Source organism: Talpa occidentalis, unplaced genomic scaffold (genome assembly GCF_014898055.3).
Source record: "Talpa occidentalis isolate TD23 unplaced genomic scaffold, MPIMG_talOcc4v2.1 talOcc4.12, whole genome shotgun sequence".
Lineage (NCBI taxonomy): Eukaryota > Metazoa > Chordata > Mammalia > Eulipotyphla > Talpidae > Talpa > Talpa occidentalis.
Genome location: NW_023601212.1, coordinates 79,494,324 through 79,519,343, shown reverse-complemented (window position 1 = coordinate 79,519,343; position 25,020 = coordinate 79,494,324). Strand labels below are relative to the sequence as shown.

General features: G+C 59.2%; 1 protein-coding gene across 1 annotated transcript; it reads right to left on the bottom strand.

The window, feature by feature from the left end:
- Positions 1 to 349: 349 nt before the first annotated feature.
- On the bottom strand, positions 350 to 23,077 carry RASA4B (RAS p21 protein activator 4B). The gene is made up of 21 exons (XM_037506879.2): positions 22,949 to 23,077; positions 18,249 to 18,305; positions 16,619 to 16,732; positions 16,044 to 16,105; positions 14,779 to 14,908; positions 12,897 to 12,978; positions 12,186 to 12,317; positions 11,923 to 12,014; positions 10,684 to 10,801; positions 10,292 to 10,442; positions 9,982 to 10,046; positions 9,579 to 9,691; positions 9,167 to 9,359; positions 8,862 to 8,999; positions 8,222 to 8,366; positions 7,955 to 8,124; positions 6,245 to 6,382; positions 4,985 to 5,120; positions 3,485 to 3,605; positions 1,139 to 1,203; positions 350 to 1,023 (listed from the first exon to the last, which is right to left on the bottom strand). The coding sequence occupies exons 1-21, from the start codon at positions 23,011 to 23,013 to the stop codon at positions 902 to 904; spliced, it is 2,409 nt and encodes an 802-aa protein (XP_037362776.1). The 5' UTR covers positions 23,014 to 23,077; the 3' UTR covers positions 350 to 901.
- Positions 23,078 to 25,020: the final 1,943 nt, after the last annotated feature.

Below are 25,020 nucleotides of genomic sequence, written 5' to 3'. Positions count from 1 at the left end.
TAGGGCCACTGCCAGAGTAAGGACACATGACTGGAGGGTCTGGAACCTCCCCACCGTGCAGTCTTCAGGACACCTAGCAGAAGGGGCTGTTTGGGAGCTTTGAGGAAAAGACAGCCGGTGAAACATCAGGCTCTGTAGCCTATGGGGGTGGAGGAGTGGGGCCCAGGGGTATGGGGGGGGCCAGCAACCAGAGAGAAAGGAGCCCCCCTGGGATGGGAAAAGCAAGGATGGAGGGCTGGGGATGCAGAGGCTATGATGGCAGCACCCCAAGCCCGCCACCACTACCAGCAGCCATCGGGGGCCACCAGGCCCACCCCTGCCCTCCACCCCCAGCAGGAGTCCCCAGAGCTTCAGCAGTCACAGCAGATTTATTGTCAGCAACAGAGCACCACGGTGCTCCTCCCAGGGGGCACAGCCAGTGGCAATGAGGGGAGTGAGTGGGGTGGTGGCCAGGAGGAGGATGCTGAGGTCAAGGCCTGGTCTCCTGGGGCACCGTGTTCCCTCCTGCTTCTCTAAGACCAAGGAGCGAGAGTTCATCTGAACATGGACCTTCCTAGGGTGGTTTCTGACTGGGTCTGCCCTGGGCAGGAGCAGAGGATCCCTGGGGTGGGGGGGCGAGGGGTGGGCAGGGGGTCTGTGCTAGCAGGAACAATGGCTGCAGGAGCAGTTAGTCCTCCAAGAAGCAGGAGCCCCCAGAAAGCCCTAGAGATTTCTAGTGGACCACAAAAGGCTAAAATCTGGTCAGCTCTGGATTTCTAGACACCCTGGTCACTGCTTCCCTCAATTCACCACATCCAAGGGAGATCCAGGCCTTGCACCCCAATGAGAGGGACTGAGGTAAAGGGCCCAGAATGCACTGGAGTCTCCAAGCACCTGGTGAGGACAAAGCATGGGGCAGGCCTCATGTCTGCAGCTCCCGGAGGCGGTTCGGCTCTGAGGGCAGGCAGCCAGCAGGACTGGTGGTGTGGGCCTCCCGGAGGGCCTGTAACACCTGGAGCAGCTGGGCCAGCGGGTCCCTGGGGGCTGGAGGCAGACGTGGAGTGAGGGCAGAGCAGGCAGGGTCTGACCTCCCAGCATCTTTCCCATAGCACCCTGCAGAAGGCTCAGATCACCTTGAGTCCAGACGGGAGACACCTACCTTCACCAGGGTCTGTATGCTCAGAGCCTGCCTCTGCACCTGCACTCAGCTTCTGGTGCTTCTCCCTGTGGGGGAAGACAGAGGGCGGGCTCTGAGTGCCCTTGCTACCAAGGCTGGGTGACCCAGTGTGGGCCTCCTGAGCTGGGAAGGCTTGCTGGGGGTGAGGGGGGCTAGCTATGGGAGGAAACAGGAATGGGGTTGGTCATCTCCCATTCTCTCTCTTGCAGCAACCTCCTCTCATCTTCCCCACCCCTCCAACTGCAGGTCAACAAAAGGCACTCCCCAACTGTAGGCCTCCCCAAGAATTCTAGAACAGGTCTTCCTTCCAAGGAGATGTCACTTTGGCAGGTGCATGAGAAACTTCTATGACCCCCTTAACTGCCTAGAAGAATGGCATTACCCAGAACCAGGAGTAAATGGCACGTATCAATGAGTGCCATGAGCTTCTGCAGTGACGGTCAGGGAAGAAAGGCCTCTCTGATAAGGAGGCATTTGAACAGAAGCCTGAACCAGGTGAGGGAACAAGTCACATGAGCACTGGGGAAAAGTCTTCAGACAAAGGACACAGCAAGTGCTAAGGCCCTGGGGTGGGGAAGCTGAGAGACAGCAAGAAGGCAAGGCAGCTGTAACCAGCTCAGCATAGTGGGGGGCGGGGGGGCAGTGGGAGGACAGTCGAGAAGCAGGCCAGCCAGGCCACACGGGGCCCTGTAGCCACAGAAGGCCTTTGGATTTTAAATGTATGGAAAATCTTGAGGGGCTTTAAGCAGGGGAGTGATGAGGTCTGTTTTGTTTGAGAGGATCACTCTGGGGGATGTGTGGAGTGGGTCCTAGGGAGACAGGAGGAGGTAGGCAGCCCTGCCTCATCTGGGAGACGAGAGATGAGGAGGCCTGACAGACGGGTGAACTGCAGCAGAGACACGTGAGAAGGGGGAAGGTCTGGCTGGGCTTGGGAAGTAGAGCCAAGAGCTGGGCTTGCTGAGGGGCTGCATATCCACTAGGGAGGTGAGGAAGAGCAAGGAAAGCAGCCACTGCAATCACAGGAGCTTCGTGAGCGGAGACAAGGAGGTCAAAGCACGACGCCAGTGTCATGAGGACGGAAGCAGAGACGAGAGCAACAGCACTGAAGACGGAGGAAGGGCCACAAACCCTTTGGGTTTGGCCCATTAGACCGACTTTGTACTTCTGACCTCTAGAACTTGGGCAGAATCAATCCATGTTGTTTCGCGTCACCACGTGTGTGCTGATTTGCCAGAGCAGACAAGGCAGCCACCACAGCAGGAGCCGTGCACGGGGAGCGGGGCCTGTGGGTGGGAGGGCTGGAAGCCAGCGAGGCTGGACACGGGAGGGAGTGAGCTGGGAGGGGAGGAGGGGCTGAGCAGGCAGCGGGGGTGGTGGTCCCCCATGGGGACCCATGCTACCCAAAGGTAGCATGAGTTTGGGTTTGGTTCCACCACCTCCTGCTTACGTGGGGACAGAGTCCCTAGCTGGTTCAGTGGCTGTGAAAACACAGTGAGTTTACACGTAGAGTGACGTTCAAATGGAGCCTGGAAAATGAGGAGGAGGAGGAAGGACAATTTCTTGGTGTGGCCTCGGGAGGGAGGACCCAGGTTGGGGGGCCAGAAGCGGAGGAGACAGGATGATGGCTGTGCCTGGTGGGGGATGAAGTCACTGAGCAGGGGCGGAGGGGAAGCCGGTGACGCAGCCACACTGCCGGAAGGAAGGTGGCCGCAGGGTGACCTGGAGGCTGCTGGGGACTGCAGCTCCCAGGGAAGCAGGTTCTAGTCTGGCGGCGAGACCCTCCGAGGGCTCTGAGTGGAGGAGGCCCTGGCTGGCGCAGGTTCAGGGGAGCAGTGCTCCAGGAAGCACTGGTTCGCCTTGAAGCATCCCCACGCTGGGCCCCACTCCCACTCCCTTCCCCCCCATAGAAATTTTGAGTCAGTGGACAGGACCCAGGCATCCTGTTTTTCAAAGTTGTTTTCAAAAAGCATCTTGTTTTCTAAGTTGGAGCCAGCGCCAAGAACCACTGAGTGAGGAAGATGGCCAAATCGCTGCAGCCCGAGGGCACCATGGGAAGCGTGGGCAGATGCGGAAGCAGGGTCGGCACAGGGCAAGTAACAGCCATGGCCTTTGTCCAAACATGAACCAGCCTCAGCTTGCAGAGAAGCAGGAGCCCCGCCCCAGATGGGGCTGCCAAAGGCGAGAAGGTGCTGGGCCTGATTAGAAGGGAGGGGACCAGCCACCAGAGCCTTCTTAAGGCACAATCCAGCTCTGGCCCTCTCTGGTCCCATCCCCAGGTTGCACGGGCGCTCCCTGTGGGACGCGCCGCCCCTGCACCAGCATCCTCACCGCAGTTCGGCCTCCACGCCCAGCAGGTGCCGGTAGATGAGCTGGGCCTCCAGGTCATGGTCAAGAGGGTCACTCCACTCCTGCAGGGTCACCCGCGATCGGGTCTTATCACAGCCAAGATCTGGGGGCAGAGAGAAGACAGTTGTGGGCAGGCACTGGGGGAGCTCACCTCCAGCTTCCTGGCAGCACAGACAGGGAAAGTGAGGCTAGGAACGGAGCGGTATGGACTCAGGCTCAGCTCTCCAAGGCCAGCCTCTGAGCCATGGCATAATGCGAAACCACTTAGGAGCTGGATAACTTTCCAGAAGGTGGTTGTTTGGAAGGAAGCAGGGTGCTGCCTGGAACTGCCATGTCATAGTGGGGTGAGCTGCTGGGGATTTGTGCCTTGGAATGAGTTGCCCTGACACTTGCCAGCTTTATGGCCTTGACAAAGGCATCTCCCTCATTCTTTCCCCTCATAAAATGGGGTACCAGTCTCTTCTCATAGCACCATGGGGAGCCCCAGGGCACCAATGACAAGGGTTACCACTGTGACAGTTACAGCCAGAGGCTGCAGGTCAGGATGACCAGCCAGTAACACCCTCTAAAGAGCCGCCACTGCTCGCCCTCACCCACATCAGGCTGGGCCAGGTTGGGCCGGGCAGGGGATCAGGTTCCAATGGCCCAACCATGCTGGGCCCTGGGGGCAGACGCGCCACCTGTCTGGAGGCCGGGGACCCAAGTGCAGAGTCTCCTCTGCCTGGGGAGGCAGAATTTCATAAAGCAGGTAGGGATAAGGAAAGAATATTCTGAAAGTTCTACAACTGTGCTGTCTAATATGGTAGAAATTGGTTACATGAGGCTATTTAAAATGAATTAAATTTTTTTTAAAAAGTAAGACTCAGTTCGTTAGCAACATCAGCCACATGCCAAGTGCTCACCAGTCGCCTGTGTTCCTGGCTGGCGCACACACAGCACTGGGGGCACAGATGTGCCACTCCTTCATCACCCAGAGTTCTCGAAGTTCCTCCCTGACATCCTCTAGTGTGCAAGGCCAGGGTGTAAGGCATGTGTATGAATGGAAACGCGCGCGCACACGCACGCACACACACACACACACACACACACGGCTCTGGTATCACACAGGCTGACAGCAAAGAAGTTTGCAAACTCAGGGGCCTCTTCAGCTGTCGTTACAAGGAATTCCTCGTGTTCCTTGAACACTGGCTCAGCAAGAAGCTCCTTTCCTGGGTTTCCAGTAAATGAGCTCGGGACGTGCTAGGTTCAATGGTGTGAACAGGGGATGCTCAGTCTTTCAGGCCTCCGCACAGCGCTCAGCACAGCACCGTGTGCACACTAGGTGGCATTTCCAAACCACCTGGTCCCAGAACCCTCTCTCGGGGCATCTGGATGGGCTGGCTCAGCTGAGTTCCCACAGCGCACAGGGGCTCCAGCCAGGCCAGAGAGCCTGAGCTCCAGGGCCGGAGGCCTGGCGTGGAGGGATGCAGGGCAAGGACCCACCTGTCTTGTCCTTCTGGTGGCAGCAGCTCCACTTGTCGCCGCGGAAGACACCAGGGTGGTAGGTGCCCAGCAGGCCAGGGTTGTTGACGCTCACCTTCCGCAGCGCAGACAGCCACTGGTTCAGCTCGTTCACACACTGCAGGGGCGTGGGCAGGGGGTGGCCAATGATTAGGAAGCACTCCCTCCCCGGCCCACTCGGCCACCCTGAGTGAAGGGGGACAGGCGCCCCTTTCTCCAGTAGATGTGGCCTGTGCTGGGCACAAAGCTTGGTCAGCAGAGTGTGGCCTGCATTTCAGTCACCACTGGCCCTCTGTCCCAACAGAAAGCCACCAGGGGACAGGGTCTCATGGGACAGGCCTGTGACCTGCTACCACCCACAGGACAGTTGCTCCAAGGAATGAGCCACATCTCATCCAGCTTCAGGCTCCTGCTCACCAGGATTCTTCCCCTAGATGTGCGAGTGGCCCCCTCACAATGTCCCTGCGCAAATGCCACCTGTCAGAGGCCCTCCCCGACAGTCCTTTGTAAAGCAGCCCCCTCTCTGCAGTGCCCCACTTGGCTTCCCTCCCTCTCGGTCTCCTTGCCCTGCAAAGGCGGGGCTGTTTTGCCTGCTGCTCTACCCCACTCCTCCATCTGGAACAGAGCCTGGGAGCTCGTAGGTGCTTCCAGGCCCTTGAGTTGTGTTTCATTCAATGACTGCTGCTTCATTAAAAAAAAAATCAAGGAAAAACAATCAGCCCAGGTTGAAAGAACGACATTATTTGAGGACTGGCTTGCTTTATACTTCGTTGTAAGTCGTTACCTCAAAGCTGGGTTTCTGAGAGCCTACCAAAGACGTTAAGTGAGCACCTATGGTACTTCTTAAATGGATGAACAACTCAACATATGAATAGAGAACTAGAAGGCAGTTTGAAAGCAGACACACACACACACACACACACGCAGTGAGAGAAACACGCAGTGCCAACTCAGGTATTGAAAATAGTTTCCCACAATGCATACAAGGTGAGGCGCCAAGCCACAGGGGCACACCCGTTCACGCGCTAGATCACACACGCGAATGGAGAGACGTGGGCATGGCCTCCAGGGCTCCCAGCCCCAGGAGACCAGCACCCACTGGACTCACATCAGCCCTCACACTCCCCGCTGTGCCTGATGTGGCTGGAAAGGAGGTAGATTTATTCCTCATTACTGCCTGCCCAGGCAGACTCCCACAGCACAGCACCCCCTCCCTGCGGGGGCCCCTCCACATGTCCGCACCTTGCACTGCAGGTAGGCCGTCTGGGGCCTGCCTGCGTCGTCCGTGTAGATGACCTGCATGACATGCGAGCTGCCAAAGCTCTTCTCCTCCACTTTTTCTGCTGCCTGGATGTTAGCCAGCTTGATGAGGGCACTTTTCTGGGGCAGGCAGAAGAAGGGGTGTCAGGGACCCAGGGGGCCACTTTGCTTCCTATCTCTAGGCCTCAGTCCCCCCTCTGCAGCACCAGGGATTGGCGTGGGTAACCCAGAGTATCTGTATTTCCCGGAAGCCTGCTCCTGAGAGACCTCAGCCAGGACAGAGTGCAGACAAATGGTGAGCAAGGGCCTGGCCTCCCTCAGGGCCTAAAACTTCTGTGAGGGCTGAGCTCTGGAAAGTCTCTGGACACCAGGCATTCTCCAGGACTAAGGAATAACACCCTCTGCAGACCAAGCCCCCTGCCTTTGCAGTTATTAACTTCATACCTTTCCTCTAAATTCATAGCCCTCCTCCCGCCCGTCCGCCATCATCATCAAGTCTGATGAGATACAAATGCGGCAGTGAGAAACTCGGATCCCAAAGAGCCACGTCCCGGAGGATCACCCACCTGTGTGCTAAAGCTGAATCTGAGCTCCAGCCCCTGCCCCTGCTCGCCCTCATCTCTTAACACTCCCCCATCAGAGTGCACCAGGGCCCCACATCATCTGAATGCCAGCCCCCTTGGCCCTTGGGGGTAACACCCACCGGCCCCAGCCTAGCACCCAAGCCACCATCCCTGCCGGCCTCAGTGACAGCAGAGGAGCAGTGCTGTCCCGGGAAGTGTGGGGAAACCTGGAGGAGACCCTGGGGACACTCATCTGAGCTGTCTCAGGGTAGGGCCTCCCCAAGGACAGAAAGAACAGCCCAGAGAACGCGCTGCCCGTGCTGGGTGTGAGTGCCGGGCAGGAGGCAGTGGGAACGGTGTTGCACAGGGTCGGCTGTGCCCACAGGAGGGCAGAGCTCAATGCCAAAGAAGAGAAAGGGCCTAGAGTAAGGGAACGGAGAGCCCTGCTAGGCAGGTAACCAGGCTGAAAACGCCAGGGGACCCACGGGCCGCGCAGCTGCCAAGGGCTAAGCAGCTGAAAAATAGGAAGCCTGGAGTGTCACCCCAGGGAGATTCTTCACCCACTCCAGTCCCTCCCAGATGCTCGGGGCTGGGCTGGGCACCCCTGGCATACTGCATAAGCCTGGCTGACTGGGGGATTCAACAGGTCATCCAAGAAGCATGTCTCAGGTCTTCTTGAGAGAAGAGCACTGATGAAGGCCGGCCCAGGGAAGGAAGGCTCTGGCTAGGCCCCTGTCCTGGACCCTGAGAGAGCACACCCCATCTACTGTGGGCAAGCGGGGACCACTATCCTCACCTTATAGACCAAGACACTTCCCTGAGGTAAACAGCACCAGAACCCAAGACTCCTCCTCATCTCCCAGAGGTACCCCTGAGTTCCTCACCCCATTCATGCACCCGACCAAGAAGCCAGGGCTGGACACCACAGCCTCTGTCCGCCCTTACCCCCGGACAAAGGAGCTTTCGTATCAGTCTTAAGTGACCTTGCGGCTGACACCAGAAGGCAGGCCCTGCCTACCTTTCTACTCTGACCCTGGAGGACCCCGGGATGGGCTCCGAGTTAGGGGACGAGAGCTTCTAGGGTGATATAACCCCTGAGCCCCACGTGCCCACCTCCCTCCTTACCCACCTTGGAGCTGGGAGTTTTGGCAAAGCTGAGGGCCTCTGTGGTGAGGGAGAAGTGAAGCTTCTTGAAAGAGGAGGACATGAGGGGGCCCTTGCCCTTGGTTCTGTGGATGAAGAGCGGCCCCTCCTTCACCGGGGGTGCCTGCATGCTCAGCATCCGCTGCAGGTCCAGCTCTGCCAGGGCAGGAAGGGAGGGTGAAACGGGAGCCTGGGGGCAAGGGTGAGGACGCGGGTGGGGCAAACATGAGCAGGCCAGGCAGGCTGCACTCACCCTCCTTCTCCTCGATGTCCACCAGCTTGGTGATGAAGTCCTTCAGTTGGGCCACACCCTGGTGCACAGTGGGCTGCAGTGGCTCCATCCAGGCCTCCTTGGCTCTGGACGCAGGAGTGTCCATGTTGCCCACGTTCTGGACCGCCTGCAGGTGACAGCAGGAAGGGCCAGGCTCTGCTGGGTCAAGGCCTGGCCACTGCACATGGCCCACCTCCGCCAAATTGTGCTCCTCCTCCTGCTGTGGGAACGGGAGGCCGGGCCCCAAACTCACAGTGGTACTCCATCCCCCCATCACCCGGTCAAGGGTGACCCACTCGCAGAAACTGACCCTCTGGGCCTGGTAGTTGAGCTTACTAGGGCCAAACCTGTTGGCTTTCCTCTACAGGCTTAATATCAGACTGAGCCCCAATGGGGGCCCCCACAAATACGCGCAGCCTGGGAGTAAAACGATCAGGAGTTGGAAGGCGTGGATTCACGACGGACAGGTTCAGGGATCTGGGGTCACCTGCCTCCCCTCGGGCACCTATGGTGTCTACGAGGAAGCTCCGTAAACTGTCAAGAGCCACGTGAGCGTTCCGGGGGCGTCGCCACCAGGCCTCCCGGAGCCCGGCAGGAACACCCCGCAGCCCACGGGCCGCACCTTGGCCAGCAGGAGCAGAGTGCGGCTGGAGCGCGCGTCCGCGTGCCGCTCCCGCAGGTGGAAGAGCTTGGGCGCCATGATGGCGGGGGAGAGGAAGCGCAGGCACAGGAAGCTGGTGACGGCGATGAACGGCAGGTTCTGGGGGACAGCGGGAGAGATGGGGGCTGAGGCCCCCGCCCCCCAGGCCGGGGCTGCTGACAACCCACTCCCCGTTGGCAAGATCCCGCCCTCGGGTGCCACGACCCGCGCCTCCCCACCGCGCCCCGGGGCCCTCTCGGCCTCCCCCCCGCCCCCCGAGGGCGCACCTCGTGCTCGGCGCCCGGGAAGCGCTCGCGCACGCGCCGGAAGAGCTGGCGGAAGGTGGCGCGGATCCCCGCCGGGCAGGCGCGAACCGAGCGGCCGAGCGCGCTCAGCAGCGCCCCCAGGTGGGCACGCAGCGTCTGCGCGCTCTGCTCCAGCACTTCGGCCTCCGTGGGTGTGCGGTGCAGCCCCGAGCACCTGCAAGGCCCGCCGCCGACCCGCAGAGACGTGATTCAGACCGGCCTCCCGGGGACACACATGCAGAAACGCATCAGCCGAGACGGGGGCACACAGACAACGCACAGAGGGGCCAGTCATGAAGGACCATACACATACGCTTGCAGAAAGAAAGGACATGGACGCCCCCCGTCCTATCTCCACCCCGCCCCATTACCCCAGAGATTACCCCGGCCTCACCCTACATCCTTGACCTCCACTTTGCTGGGGTCCAGTTCCACGTACTTCTTCTCCTCAAACACCCTGGCAATGATGGGGCCCAGAACGCCGTGCAGGTACCGCATCCCAGCCACCTGGGGGCCACCGCGAGCCACACTGAGCCTGCCTTCCACCTCCAGCGGCCTCCCAGCCACCCTGTGCACCCGCGGTCTGCGGCACCCACCCACCAGGGGGCCAGGCACACAGGAAGGTGCTTAGCAAACTGCTGCCACGGAGTGAAGGAAGAAGGAAGGACGGGGGCTAAGATGAAATTCTTAGGCTTCATTAAAGCACCCTAGACAGAGCCAGACTTAGATTTAAGTTGCACCTCTATCTCTTGGCCTCTCTGAACCTCAGTTTCCTCATCTATAAAACACGACCTCACCTTCAGAAAAGACTCCATGGACTTTGAGGCCAGGGAGTTGCTCCGGAACAAGGTGTTAGCCTCATCTACAAGCAGAGGAGGGGGTTGGAAGTGGAACAAGAATTTGGGGAGCGCAGAGGGCCCTGGGGACTCTGGGCTGGCCCCTCAGTAGAGTGTCCTCCCAACCCACCGTTCCCACTCTGCCTTTTGCTCTTTCCTTTCCCTCCTAATCTGAACCCGAGTTTCTCCCCTCCCTGCATCTAGGGACCTTTGGCTCTTTGCTCCCCTCTTTGCCATAACCTCAGACAGGCCGCCCCCTCCCAGGCCTCACTGGTTCGACCCAGCTCCAGCTGGAAGAGCAGGTCCAGAAAGTCCTTGGCCAGCCCCTGACCCAGGAAGAGCTTGAGCAGGTTAGTGGCCACGTCCTGGCGGCACTCGGTGCTGGTCAACTCCTCGATGAGTGGGATCAGCTGCCCTGGAGCCTGCAGGGAGCAACAAAGACAGGCAGGGCTGGAGGGCACACAGTGGACCCCAAGTGCTTCACTCTGAGGACCTCAGAGGATGGGGCTGGGTGGATTTCCCAGGGGCTGGCAAGGGGCCCCTGGGTACTGGCTAGTTCCTTACCAACCTGAGAATGTTTTCTGCTCTTCAGAGAGAGTTGAGAAAGACAGGGAGGGCAGGCATCTATCCCTGGGCCTCCCTTTCCCCCAGGGGCCCCCTCACCTGGGTACCCAGCTCCACCTCACGGCACAGCAGCTGCACCAGCGGCTGGTAGCAGCAGGAGGGTAGCACCGTCTCATCCCGCAGCCGCACCTCCAGCTGCAAGGAGCCCAGGCTGCCCCTGGAACAGGCAACCCATGACCCTGTGGCCAGGGCCCCAGGCCACCCCAGGCAGCGGCCTCCCACCCTCTCCCAGGAGCCGGCTCAGCTTCCTGGCATCGTGCCACCTCCCATCCTTCGCCCACGCCGTTGCTCTTTTTGGAAAGAGCCTGCCTCCATACTCATGGAAACGCCATCCATCTTCAAGGCCTGGCTCCCTGACACCTCTAGGCCCCTGGGGGCTCTAAGCCTGACCTGTGTGGACGTGTTGTCCCAGTCCCGAGCCTGAAACTCCCAGATAACAGCTCCTTCCCGCACTTGATTTACCCTGGAAGCAGATCCCCAAACTTCCTCACAGCCTCCCAGGAGAAACTAACTCAAGCAGATGAAGCAACCTGCTACATTAGCTCTCACCCCAGGCTCCCCTGCCCTGCCCTGCCTTGGCCTTGGCGGCCCTGCCCTGGTGAGGGCACTGACCAGAGCTTAACACTCTCAGGCTCCCGCTGCCCACGGCATGGCTCAGGGGCTGCTGCTCAGCGTGTGCCCTCACGCGCAGGAGCAGCCCTGGGCGGGGCCCATGGAAATGCCTTGGCACTGGGCACAGCAGTCCATCCTGCCCCCGTCCTGTTGCGGGTGGAGACAGGGGCTCCTGCAGAAGACAGAGCTGAATCACCCAAGAGGGGGGCACTTCGGGTTGTGTGATGGGCAAGGCCAGAGATCTTCCTTGCTAGGGCTGCCAGATTTACCAAAATAAATTCAAGACACCCAGTTAAATTTGCATATTTTATATGTTTGTCTCAAATATTCATGGTTTATTTGAAATTCACTTTTAACTGGATGTCCTGTATTTTACCGGGCTGCCCTATCCCCAGAGAAGCTTGGGTAGATCAGAGCTACGTTCAGGGGCACCGACTCAGAGCTCTGTGGACTTGAACTCTGGTCTAAGGTCTGCAGAGAAACTCTTAAAGGGAAAGGGCACGCGGGTTTGCTCCAGAATCTTCCAGAAAGCAGGAGACCTGTACTGTGGGAAGGGCAAGGAGGTGGAATCCAGCCTGGATCAGGAATGTGGGGTCGCAGCACCCACCCCTGATCAGCCCACCTGCCTGCCTAGGACAGAGCCAGCAGCCAAACCCCAGCACTTACTCTGGCCGCCGTGTCTTGGACGGGTCGGGCTGCAGTGGGAACCAGCCCTCCTCCTGCTGGGCAGCCCTCACTCTCTGGATGTTGAACACCACCTAAGGCCAGGGAAAGGGAGTACTTTTTGAGAGCCCCTGGGCTCCAGTGGGGGATGAGGGTGGAGCTCCTGGTTCTGGGGAGTCCCAGACCTCCCAAGTGCCTTCTCTGGAGAATGGCGACCAGGCACTAAAGGCGGCAGGTGAAGTGAATTAGCAGAAGCAGGTGCTCACTTTGCCCAGGAAGTCATTGCGGCTGACAAGGTCCCAGTCCCAGGCCTCCACGCACAGTGTCTCTGTGGCCCCCTCCTCCAGCTCAAACTCGAAGGTCTCGTTCCAGCGAGGGTAGCGTGATTTCTTCACTATCTGCCCAGAAAGGGGAAGGTGGGAGAGAGGCGCTGACTCTTAACCAGGGCCCCCTGCGGAGCCACTTTTGGGTTCCCTGCAGGAGTCCTGACGCAGCCTCCTCTCCTGGGTCCAGGCAGAAACCCTGCAATAGCTGAGGTCAAAGCTTCCTTTCAGAACCCGCCCATTTCTCAAGTAGGGACACTGAGGCCCAGAGTGCATAAGGCATCTGTCCAAGGCCACACAGCAAAAAAGGTAGCAGGTGGCGCTAAGGACCCAGGTCTCCGTGTCCTTCCCCACAGGGCTGAGCTCATCACCCTGGCTGCTGCCCAGAGGTGAGGAAAGCAGTGTGGGCAGCTGTCAGGCTTTGCAGAGGAGCCCAGCCAGGAGTAAAAGGCAGCTGAGGCCTCAGGGGTTGGTACAGAAGGGTTGGGACCCCCTCTACACTCTCAGAGAGGTCACCCCGCTTTTCTGAGCCTCCTCTGTAGAAAGGCAGTCCCAGCCTGATCCCAGGTGATGGTGAGAGCTGGTGAGGCAGCAGGGCCCGCACAGGGGCCTGAGCCTCTGGCCCCTCCCAGCCCACGGGTCTCCTCTCCTCACCGAGGTCTCCTGTGTCCGGCTGTTGTAGCGCACTCGGACAAAGGGGTCAGATGCGCCATTCCGGTCCTTGGGGGCCAGGTCCCTGAGGCGGGTGGGGGGCAGAACAGCTACTTGTCACCCAAGCCCCTCCCCCACTCAGGCCATCACCCATCTCTGTGGCTGGGAAGGCCTGGGCGGGCCTGGGCTTGTCCTGCCCCGGGTGAGTTGGGTGACAGCAGACAGCACCTCTCCCTTTTCTGGGCTAATTCCCACAGAGATCACCCCACGAGCCCCCATGTGGCATGCACACCAGGGCAAGGACTCCTCAAGAGGTCACAGCTCCTTCCTACTAGCCCACAGCAGGGCAGTTGCTACACCTGCTCTGGGGGCTGGGGGAGGCGGGTGCAGAGAGGAGCAGCCTGGCTGTGGGCCCCTCTGTCCCCAGGGGAGCCATAAGCAGAGGCTGCCTCGCTGAGCCTCAGTTTTCTTATTGTGAAATGTAGAAGATATGCCATAAAGGAGATATGAGCTTCTAGAAGGCCTGTCCCCACAACATCCCCCTTCTTCGGGGGCCTGGGTGAGCAGCCCTTGCTCCACAGATGGTCCTTTACAAAGCCCAGATCTGGGCGCCACACCCCAAGCCTAGAGCCTTGCGTGGAAGAACAAAGTCCACCCCTCTTCCATTTGCTATTTTATTTTCTGCTCTTTTCTGTATCTGAAGTTTTAAGGCTCTCATGTCTGCTTTTCTGTGCCCCTCACTACTGTCTCACAGAATTCCAGGGCTCGGCCTTGAGGATCTGCCCAGAAAGAAGAGGACAGAATGTTCTTTCTCCTTCTGTAGCAAAGGCAGCTTCTTGTGCTGCCTCAGAATTCCAGCAGGAGGCTGAGCTGAGGACAGAGTCCCCCCCACACAGTCTAAAGAAAGGCCGGCACAGACCCTTCCTCCACTAGGGCCTGGCTAGGCGGTGGCCGCCTGGCTCAGCTACTATGTCCCCAACAGTCGTGCGTGCCTGGTGCTGTCAGAGGCAGCCGAGGAAGGAGGAAGTGGGTGAGCAGGGGTGTGAGAGTGACCGAGCGTGAGGGCTGTGACGGTGACTCTGCCCGAAGCCGACTGTTTCCATCTGACTGTGCCTCTTCCCATTCCAGCCCCAAGACAGAAAACAGCTGGAGCGCCACTGTCCTCATCGCAGGAGAGAACCTTCTCCCGGAGAGCAAGATGGGGCGCACGCGGCGGGGGCACACTCCTCCACAGGTGCTGTTGGCCGGAGGCCGGGGCTGCCCTCCCCCCATCCCGAGGCAGGCTAGGAACGCTGAGAAGGGCTGCAGCCTGAACGGAAGGCGCTTCTCTTGGCGTGTGTGTGACTCACACCCAGGCCCAGACAGGAGTGGAGCCTGCGGCTAAAAATATCTGGGGGCAGGGGTTCCTGGTCACAGGTGACTCAGGCACACAGGGCCAGCACCCACTTTCCCATCCAAGTCACTGTCCCTTCTGGGGAGAGCCCCACCTCTCCCATCTGAAGATTTTCAGCAACTCTTTTTACTCCCTCCCTACAGCCCCCAAGGAACACGAACACACACACACACACACACACACACACACACCTGCCCCTCCCCTGGCATTCAACCCTGGGAAGCCCAGTCTTGGCATTAGGAGTGCACAGCCAGGGTCGAGTCCCCCTTCATCACGACTCCATCATGCCCCATTTCCATCACTGGAACGCCGTCCCATGCCCTAAGGTGCATGTCCTTCTCAGTGGATCACCCAAGAAACGCCTCTAATCTTCTGGAGGGCAGGCTTTGATGGGAGCAGGTGCTGGGAGGTGGGGTGGGGACCAGGAGACCCAACATCTAAGACGGTGGCTCTACTTTCTCGCTGCCCCCCACCCAGTCCCCCACATCTCACCTGGCCTCCAGTACTGAGCAGCGCAGCCGGCAGCCCCGGGTCCCCGGTATCACCTCCAGCCGCAGGTGGATCTCGCCCTGCACCTCCTCATCAGGGTCGACTTCCATCAGGTGGGCCCACCCACTGAAACCTGCGGGGCTGTGGCTCAGGCGGGTCCCTCCCACCCCCTTTGCCCTCAGCCCCACCAGGCACCATGTGGTCCCTCCACCATCCCCTTGGAATCCTCTCAAAATCCTGTGAGGCAGGGGCTGTTACCCCTGTGACGGAAGGGGAAACTGAGGCTCAGAAGCTGAGCAACAGCAGTTGCAAGGGCACGGATTGGAATTCAAGTCTGGCGACCCAGGACCTCTGTCATCATTGCGCCGTGCACGCCGCATCTGGTCACCCTGATCCTAAGTCATCCTAGGACGCCTCCTCTGTCCTCAGTTTCAGAGGGAGTGGCTCTCATCTGTGGCTGCCAGGAGGAAGGCCTGGCCCCAGGTGGGGAAGCAACAAGGGGCCCGAAGGGGCTGGCTGGGGCCATGGGCTGGAGAGGCTGCTGGCCTGGCAGAGGCCAAGAGACTCAATGAGTCAGCAGAGTCCCTCGCCCCGCTCGCCGGCCCTGGCCTGCCTCCTAGATGGGAGCAGGTGTTTGCCGGGGTGTGCACACGAGTCACAGGGGCTTGAGCCCACAGACCATGAGCATCTAAGTGCTGCAGGTTTGAACCCCCATCAGCAGGGGACTCACCCCCAAAAAGGCAGCGCAGCCTAAGGCCACACGGCAAGGGTGGCACAGGGCTGACTTCTCTAAACAGTGTCAGAATCCCAGGAACCATCCAAGGGGCTGTCTAGCCTCCACCAGCTTTGGCTCGACCCCTCTGATTCAAGGCAGACTGGTACCAGGGCCCAGGCCGAGGGACCCCACAGGCCCAGAGGAGCCAGATTGACTGAGTCCCAGTGGACCACTAGCCAAGGGTCCTGCACCCCAGCAAGGGAGCATGAGGCGGCCTTCCTCTGCCTGCAGAGGCCTCTCAGGGGGATGCACTCCCAGCCCAGGGGCAAAATGGGACCCAGGGGCCAGAGGTGGTGTGCAGATGGCACAGGACTTTCTGGGGAGGGTGGAAATGGCTTTTCATTGATAAGCATGAGACCTGAAGTACCTCGAGGAGGGATCTCTGAATGAAGCGGGAAGGCTGGGGACTGAGCTCACCAGTGAGGGGACAGAGGATGGTGTCCAGGGGAAAGGAAACAGGAGCAGGCTGGGGGCTCCCTCCTGGGGATCTTACCCTTGGGGTGCGCGGCCAGGGTGTCCCTCGTAAGGCAAACCTTCCCGATAACGTCATCCCGGCTGGAAGGTGGAGATGGAGCCGGAGCTGGGCAGGGCTCTGCAGGGACCCTGGGACCCCTCCCACCCAGCTCAGGTCCCCTTGGGGAGCAGGGAGGTCAACACTCCAGTCACTTACAGGAACCTGTCAGAGCAGGACGCATGGCCCTGTCGTAGACCCTGGACGCTGGACACTCATGGGCATGCGATAAGCTTCTGCACATGGACGGCTTTGTGTGTCCACACACACGCCAAGTTCAAGCTTTCCAGGTACCCACTTCCTAGCTCGAATCCCCATGTCCACACAGCATAGGGCACACAGCATGTCTTCCCACACATGGCCACATAGGATGGGGTGCAAGCATGGTGAACACACACCTCTGACTCACACCCTGAACCCTGCACCCTTGCCCACCCTCAGGGGTTCCCCTCGCTCCAGGCCACAGAGGATGCAATGTGACCAGCAGTCCCAGCAGCGCAATGGGCCAGGGAGGGGCAGATGGTGGGTCCAGACCCAGCTAAAGAACGGGGACCCACCTGAGGGCATCCTCGTCCATGACGTAGAAGGCTACCGCATGGAAGGTGGGTGGCAGGTGCACTTGATACTCCTCACCCCAGAAGGGGCACAGGGTCTTCCACACGGTGGCTGTCCTACAGGAGAGGACGCTGAGCGCCTGTCCAGGCCCCTGGCAGGCCCCAGGCTGTGGGAGTCGAGCCAGCCTTTCCCCACATTCCCCCTTCCAACCCCTTAAACAAGTGGCTGTGCTGTTTGATGGTTTGCCTCGTCCCACACCCCACAGTCCACCACCAATCATTCCCTTGTGACCTGGGCGGGGCTAGGGCTGCATCTGTCAGGCCACTTCACATTTGGGGAAACTGAGACCAGAGTTGGCAGTAGCTGTCCTCAAGTCACTCGGCAGGACAGTGGTGGAGCATGGACAAGAAGCCTGGCCTCCCCATCTCGCCCCAGCTCCTGATGCTGAACAGACTGATTGGAGGTGGAGGTGGGGGGCTGGCCACGCTGATTCTACAGCCAGATAATCCTGACTATAGAGAGCCTGACGCAGAGACATCTTACTTGGGCAGGGTCTCACCCAGCTCTGGCCAAAGCCCCCAGAATCAGAGCCTTCCCCTCATGGAAGCCAGCAGGGAATGCGGGCAGGGCAAACCGCCACCAAGGACGCAGGTGAAGGCTTAAGCTTCACTCCAACCGCTGGTTAGGCAGGTCACGAACTCTGGGGCCTTGGTGTCCCTGTTTGTCATGTCCCTCTCCCTGGTGTCCAGGGTTCAAAGAAAGTCTGGGGACAAGGCTGGGGCCTGGCCTGCAGGCAGAAAGAAATGTGAGTCACTAGGCCTTGGCTAGCGGTCCAGGGGGAGTTAGGTGAGCAGCCCCAGGGAGCAGCCCTGGCCACCAACATGGAGGTGAGAGCTGGGTTAGGAAAGGGACTGAACAGCAAAGACTGCCCAGAACTGTGGAGCCCAGGGGGGAAGGAATGTTCAGGGGAAGGAGGGGGTACAGGCTAGGGATGCCCAGCCTGGGGAGGAGCAGCCATTTGGGGGCTATCCACTGGGGGACCCGCAGGGAGAGTGGTCCCTGCGAGTGAAAATCAGGGAGGGGAGAAGGGAAGAGCTCATGTTTTGGGATCAGCCAGCCTTGGGTTTGAGTCTGGCTTTGCCATTTATTAGGTGTGTGACCCCGGACAAGTTAGTCTCTCTGAGCCTCAGTTTCCTCGTCTGTAAATGGGGCTTAATGATGTCCTCCCTAGCTCATTTTAAATATTAAATACTCTGGAAAAGGCTCAGCGCAGGGCTGGGCACAGCATGCCGCAAGGTGACAAGTGTTCCTTTCCATCACCCTCTCCTCATCATCTGTCTCTCTTGGGGTTGCAATGATTATAAAGAGGAACAGAGTGGGGGAGAGCCCTTGGGAAGGAGCCCAACCCCGCCGCCAAGATTCCAGTAATTAGAGAGGAGTTACAGGCTCATCTGGGCATGATGGGGGGTGGGGGTGGGGAGAGGGCCAGGGAATTAGATGCTCCAAGCACTGCCCATCTCTGTTCAAATTTTACACTCCCTTCCAACCCCCAGATGTGTGCTTGGGAACCCCTGGGGAGGAAGGGAACCCCACACACCACACGGGCCCTCAGTCCTGGGGTGGGGGTGGTACCTGATGATGGGCTCATTGTCCACCTTCACGATGCAGTAGGGGTCACTGCTGCCATTGCTGCCATCACACAGACAGGGAGGGGTGGTCAGGTGGGGGCAGGGCTGAGGGTGGGGCTGCCTAGGCTGCCCCCCTCCCGCTGCCCCACCTTCAGTGGCCCCAGGAAAAGGACAGTCCACACGGAAGCACTGGGTCCTGGGGTGGGAGCCCAAGGCTCTGAGGCCAAAACGACTCCCTCAGTCCGGGAGGTGGTAGGGGAGGAAAGGCAGGACCCTGCCACGGTGGGCAGGCGGGGCTGCAGGGGTTTCTCCTGCCAGGAACGGCCCTCTCCTTCCTGCCCACTCCCCGCGCCCCCGGGAGGACAGAAACCACTGTCACAACAGGGCCCCTGCAACAGCCCAGGCAAGCCGCGACACCCCTACCCTCAACACTTCCATCAGTGCCTTTCTCTCCCCGCTGAGGCCCTGCTCCTGCTCGTCCCCCTGCCCTCCTCCTTCCTCAGCCCTCCCCGTCCCCTGCCATGCCCTCCCCAGAATATTCCCCTCCATCCCAACACTGCTACTCCCCTCAGCTGCGCCCCTGCCTGACAGTGAGCTACTGCGGGCGGGGGCCCCTTCTGTGTCCCCAGGACCCAGGACAGGGCTTGGCACAAGACAGGGTCCTGCAAAGTGTTTGCCGAACGGATGAACGAATGAGTAAATGAACAAATGTGGGACGCAAACCCGGGACGGGTCAGTTCCACCTGCCTTGCTGCGGGCTGGGGAATTCTGGGGACTGAGAGCAGCCTCCAGCCTGGCCGGGGCTGGTGCGAAGGCAGGGGGGTTGGGAGGGGGATGGACTGCCGCCAGAAGTGCCCTTCAGGCCTGGTATCCATAAAAACGAAATGTATTTGCATGTGGAAGCTGGGGAATTCCAAGCTCTGCTTCCCTTCACAAAAGGGGCTCCTCTGGGGAAGGAAGCAGCTCCAGACAAGCGTCTCCCTAGGTTCTCAGCTGAGGGGGAGCGGCTGCCAAGACTGGCGACCCACCTGAGCCGCTGTAATGCCAGCTCACAGGGTGGTCACCCTGGGTGCTTAATAGATGGGAGCACTGCCTGAGACTGCTTGCTCCTCAGCCCGTCACCCCCGCCCCATCATAGAGCCCTCTCCTTCAGAGAGCCCCTTGGGAATACCCCCCCTTACACCCACCACCCCAAAGCAGGGGACTCCAGGTCTTGAGCAATCAGACCCCTGTGCTGGGCTGGGCAACAATGCCCAGGAGCTAGCTGCTGGGATACTTGAACAAGGAGGTCAGGGGAAGGAGGGAGATGTCAAGGTGGGCTGTGCCCTACCCTAGGCACCGCGCCTCCTGCTTCCCCGCCTGGGGGCAGCGGAGCCTCTTATTTATCCAGTGAGCCCACCACTGCCCACTGCTCAGTTCTCAATGAATGAATCTGTGAATGAACACTGAGATTTGGGGCTCATGTTGCAGGCAGGGTCACGAGGTGGGCAAAGGCCTGGAGGCAGGAACAGATCTGGGTATTCAGGGGCAGTGAAGAGTAGGGTGGCTGGATCAGAGGGGTATGAGCGGACAGTCTCAAGAGCTGACTAAGGCCAGATTTAAGGACCTGGGCCCTATCATGGGGCCTGTCCAGCTGCTGGGGCCTGTGCCCTCCACCCTAAGGAAGTCCCTGGGCTGATCCCCTCTCCACTTCTCCTTCCCCAAGCCTCTGGCCCAGTCTGGCTACTTGCAGGGCCTCTATATTTAGGGCCTTGGCAGTTTCCAGGCTGTAGAAGGGGGAGGATCAGGGCTAACCTCGAAATAGCCCCGGGCCCGTCCCCAGGGCCACTCGGTGTGGGAGCCAGTGGGGCACCAGTCACCATGACACTCAGCTCCAGTCCAGCTGATCCAGGCACCCAAGGATGGGAGATGGTGGGAGGAAGCATGATGGGAACAGGCAGGCTGAGCTTCTGGCAATAGGGAGCACAGCTGTGCTCTGTGCCCTTAAGAGGACTAAAGACTCTTGAAGTGGCTGGGAGGCAGGTAGCAGCTGTATGATGACAATTCCCTTGCCAGTCAATTTGGACCACAATGACAGGTGGTGAGCCTCCTGTCCTTAGAAGTGTGCAAACCCCAGCTGGAAGGGATGCCACTCAGGAGGCAGGCTGGGGGCCGACGAAGGACAGGGAGGCAGACTTACCACCCCCTCTGCCGCCAGCACTCAGTGAGGGCCTCCTGAGGTCTCCTGCATCCCTACAGACACATGCTCTCTATGGGACTTGTGATGCCCATGGCAAGCTTGCAACCTTGGTCTAGTTAGACTTCTTGGCTGATCAGCAGCAGAGTGGGTTTGAAATCTAACTTCTCCACCTGCCTGCTGCATGGCCTCAGCAAATGACTTCTACATCCTGAGCCTGTTTCTCCAACTCCAGACTGTGCTTATCTACCTCCTAGGGCTAACAAGAGGATGGAATGGAAAGGTCTTCAACACCTCCTCTTCTCCCCTACCATGGACTGGGTGTCCTGAGGGATACCCAGAACACCAAGACAAATGAGTCATGGTTCTTACCCTCAGTCATGTGGGGCAGGAAGCCCAGGAAGGAGAAGTTGCTACCAAGGGCTTTGTCCTAATTCCAGTTGACCCAAAGTGCCGAAGGGCACAGAAAAGGGGGCAATGAACCCTGCCCCAGAGCACCAGGGAAAGCCCTGGAGAGCAGAAGCTTGAAAGGGACCCTGAAGGTTGAGTAGGAGTTTTCTGGAGGACTCAGAAGGGGAGCACTGGAAAACAGAAAGCTCCAAATGTGCAAAAGCAGGGCTGTGAGAGGCAGCAGGCCAAATGTGAAGGACTGAGGGGGGCACAGCTGGGTTTAAGAGATGGTTGACATGTCAGAGCTGTGTGCACCAGCCAGGCTGGGGAAGGCAAGAAGAAAGGAGATGGAGGGTGGTGAGTGGGCAGCCTGACCAGAGGGGCAAGGAAAGAGATTCCAGAGGCGGAGCCAACAGGACTTGGCGGCCCCTCCCCCAGGGATGGTAGCACCTTGCAGAGTCCCTCGGCTAGGCAGAGGCAGGGCTGGGTGTGGAACCAGGCACCTTGACTCCAAGTGGGCACAGCTAATAGCTTCACTGCCATGGGTTGGCAAAAGCCTGGAGCCAGGCACCTGGACCAACACAGCGGGGTTGGGGAGGGAGGTGACAGACGGAGGGGCTACTCCTCCCAACAGCCACCAGCCAGAGGAGGCCAGGCTGACCTAGTTACTGGTGCCAACATGGAGAAGCTTACAGGCTGAAGGCGAGACCAAGACCCTTCTCAGAGCTCATTTGCCTCCCCCCAGAGACCACATTCCCGGTTTTGCCTAACCTCATGCCTAGCACAGAAACCCACCTAGAGATAGCCTGCCCAGCCCCTCCCTCACCCATTGCCATGGCAACTGCAGAGCCTGGCCTCATCAGGCCCAGGGGGCCTTGAACTGGAACTGCTTCTGTGAGAGAGCAGAAGAGAGAGAGAAGGAAAGAGAGAGTGTGTGTGTGTGTGTAGTGGAACCTCACTGGGGCCACAGTATGTGTGTAAGACAGTTGCCCTCCCCCCTCCCCCAACATGGCTCTCCTTGCATGGTTCACCTCTTTTCTGCATCCAGGATCCCACTGAGGCCCCCCTGGTGGGGGGTGGGGAGGCTCAGCCCAGCAGACTTCAGAGCCTAAGCTGCTTCCAGAGTCACATCCTCAAAGCAGCCAATACCTCTCTGGCCTTAAGCTTTGGGTACCCACCCATCCTGTTTGAGAGTAATTCAAACCTCCAGTTAACAGAAGAGGAAAGAAACTGAGGCTTCGGGGACAAGGAGTCAATTGGAACCAAGATGGAGCCAGGGATCCGATAGAACAGCTCAGCACTGGGACCTCCTGAGAAGGTGGACCAGGATTCCTGAAACCTCCTCAAACCTGGCCAGGAGCCAGGGAAAGCCCTAGATGTCAGCACTTGTTAGGAGCCCTAGACTCAAGACCGTGCTGTCACCTGGAGCCTGCAAGTCAGGTCTCTGAGTCTAGGTTTCCTCATCTGTAGATTAAAGTAAGAAATGCCTTGCAGGGTTGGCTGTGAGGGTTAAGGCGATGGCTGAGGGCACAAACAACAGTTCCCACTCAGCCACCCTCTTCCCCTCTCCCCAACTTGCACAGGCCCTGGGTCTCGGCTAGTACTTCCCTCTTCACACTGGTTTCCCTCCAAGTGCACAGCAGGAAGCCCTGGACAGCCCCAGGGCCGTATCCAGTGCACCCTTCAGGGTACTACGGGTTCTGGAACTACTAAGGAAGACCCCTCGTTTCCAGAGGGCATTCCCATCCCCTGCAGCCACACCCCCGCAGCTGACCTGCAAGTCTGCCCAGCGACCTCTCTTCCCCAAGCCCAAACGCTGTCCTATCACAGCCCTTCCCCTCTAAACGCCCGAGTTCCCTCTAGCCCCCTCCCATCCGCTCCCCGCACCGCCAAGATCCCCGCCCCGCCTCCGAGTTCGGCTCTCACAGAGAGCGCCAGTCACCCCCTGTCCAGTGCTCGGTGGTCACGACAAATGTTCTCCTGTCCCCACTTCCCTGCCAGTCCCCCCACGTCCACACAAGCCATCCCCTAGCCGATGCTCTACTAGTGGGCGGCCCGTGCGGACCCCGGAAAGGTCAGGCGTAAGGGGCAGCGCCCCTCCCCGGAAAGTTGGGGCTCCCACCCACGGCCGAGCTCACATGTCCTTGGCGGGCAGGTTCTTCCCCTCCACGATGCGGATGGACAGCGAGCTGCGCTTGGCCATAGCGGATCCGCGACGCCAGGTCCGGGCACAGGGAGCAGGACGCCAGGGTCCAGTGCCGCGGGCAGCCGCCGGCGGGCGCAGGACTGGAGCCGCGGGGGGCGGGCCTCACCGGCGGGGGAGGTAAGCGCGGGGGCGGGGGGTGGGGTGTGGGGGGAATTGCTTCCACTTCATTCACCCCCGCCCCCGCCCCACGTGCGGGGGATAGTGCGCCCGGGCTCGCCAATCAGTGGCCAGGACTCCCAGGATTGGGCGGGGCCAGCCATGGCGGAGGCGCTCATTGGTAGCCTAGGGCAGGGGGCGGGGCTTGCTCGGAGGCGCTGAAGCCCGGTGGACTCTGGCTGGCCAGAGTGGTGGGACCAGGGGGAGCCCCTCTAAGCTAAGAGGCTTGGTGCCATTGGTACGTGCAGGCGACTGGCGTGCTCCGAAATGCCCATAACCAGGCGCGCAGGAGCTGTGAACCCCAGTGTGCGTTGGGTGACTTGGGCAAGTGTGGGGGGTGGGGGGCACGCTGCTGGGGGGCGTGCAAGGAGGACTTCCCTGAGGACCCGAGCCTGCTGCATGGGAGGCCCTGTGCAGAAGTACAGTGAATGAACGATCCGACGAATTTAGTAAACAATAGGCGTGTTTGTGTTAGAGTCCCCTGTACACAGAAGAAGGCAGCCAGAGTTAGGGCAGCCAGAGATTTGGGGACTGGGTCATTCAAATCTGAAATACCTGGATTATATTTGATAACCTGCTTTAATAGCCTTTGCCTCCTTTACCCCTTCTACAGCGTCTGCAGTAGGACCCTGGATGGGAGCTCAGGGCACAGGGAAAATTACTTGCTGGAGGTCACACTGCTGGCCCCAAGTGTAGCTCCTCTGGGCCTCCCCAGTGCTCCATGACCTTGGGTCTTGCAGTCTTCCCAGAGCTGAGTTCCTAGAGTCGTCCATCTTCACGGTTTGCCTCCCAGATCTAGAGGTCATAGTGCTGGAACTGGCACAGAGGCCACTCACCCAGCCCGGCCACTCCCTCGCTGGGTGACAGGTGGGCCACTTCTTCAACTTTTAAGAGCAGTTTCCATAGCATCACCTCCAACGAGGTAGCAATGACACCTGCCAAAGGTACCCAGGAGATATGGTGTGAAGAATGAGAGTGTGGGTGGGTGGGAGGTGGGGTACCCAGCACAGTTTCTAGTTCCTATTACTTTGTGTCTGCTCTTTTTATTTTCTAATGTATACACCACATGCACACTTGAGCAAATTCAAAAGCTATTGAAGGTTTATAATGCTCTCAATGAAATGTCAGTCTCTTTTTTCTCAGTCACACAAACTCCCTCCCCAAGGTACCCACTCTTCCATGTGCATCATTCTGAAGACACTCTCTACCTACAGTGCATCAGCAGACATGGTTTACTTACACACACACACACACACACACACACACACACACAGGCACGCACAGAAGCTTACTGGTTGTATTTACAGCTTCACTCACTTTATCTTGGCGAGCCAGCATCTCTATATGAAAAAGCATCCAGTTTTTCCTTTGTTGATGGACATCATCTCTTCGAAGGGTGTTGCCATTTTTTGTTTTCACGAACAACAGCATGGCTCACACATCATTTTGCATGTGACTGAATGTAGCTGAGGATCATTCCTAGAAATGGAGCCTGTGCCAGAGATATGAACTTGTGGACTTCCAAAGGATTTGCCAAGTTTCAGGCTACAGCGGTTGTTCGTGGCCCCCAATGTACGCCTGTCCTCACCAGCACACTTGTTATCAGTCTCTGATCTTTGTTATCAGTCTGTGTTCAGTGGGAGAACAATGGTTCCTAGGGGATCTGTGCTATTTCTCAGAGCCATTATCACTCACCCTTGGTTACTGAGGCTTGCTCTCTGGTGTACTCAACCTCAGGCATGTCCCCTCCTTCTCTCATCCCTGGGTTTCCAGCCAGGCCACCTGGGGAGTGAAAAAAAGCTTTCTTGGCTTCTTGGTAGGTTGGGGGCTCGCTCCCCTGCCACCCAC

Coding starts and splice junctions, on each gene's coding strand:
- RASA4B (XM_037506879.2), bottom strand. CDS start 23,013: ATGGCCAAGCGCAGCTCGCTGTCCATCCGCATCGTGGAGGGGAAGAAC. Junction 16,106..16,618: donor ATGGACGAGGATGCCCTCAG/GTGGGTCCCCGT, acceptor TCCACCTTCCAG/CCGGGATGACGTTATCGGGA. Junction 10,047..10,291: donor GCTGGAGCTGGGTCGAACCA/GTGAGGCCTGGG, acceptor CTCTGCTTGTAG/ATGAGGCTAACACCTTGTTC.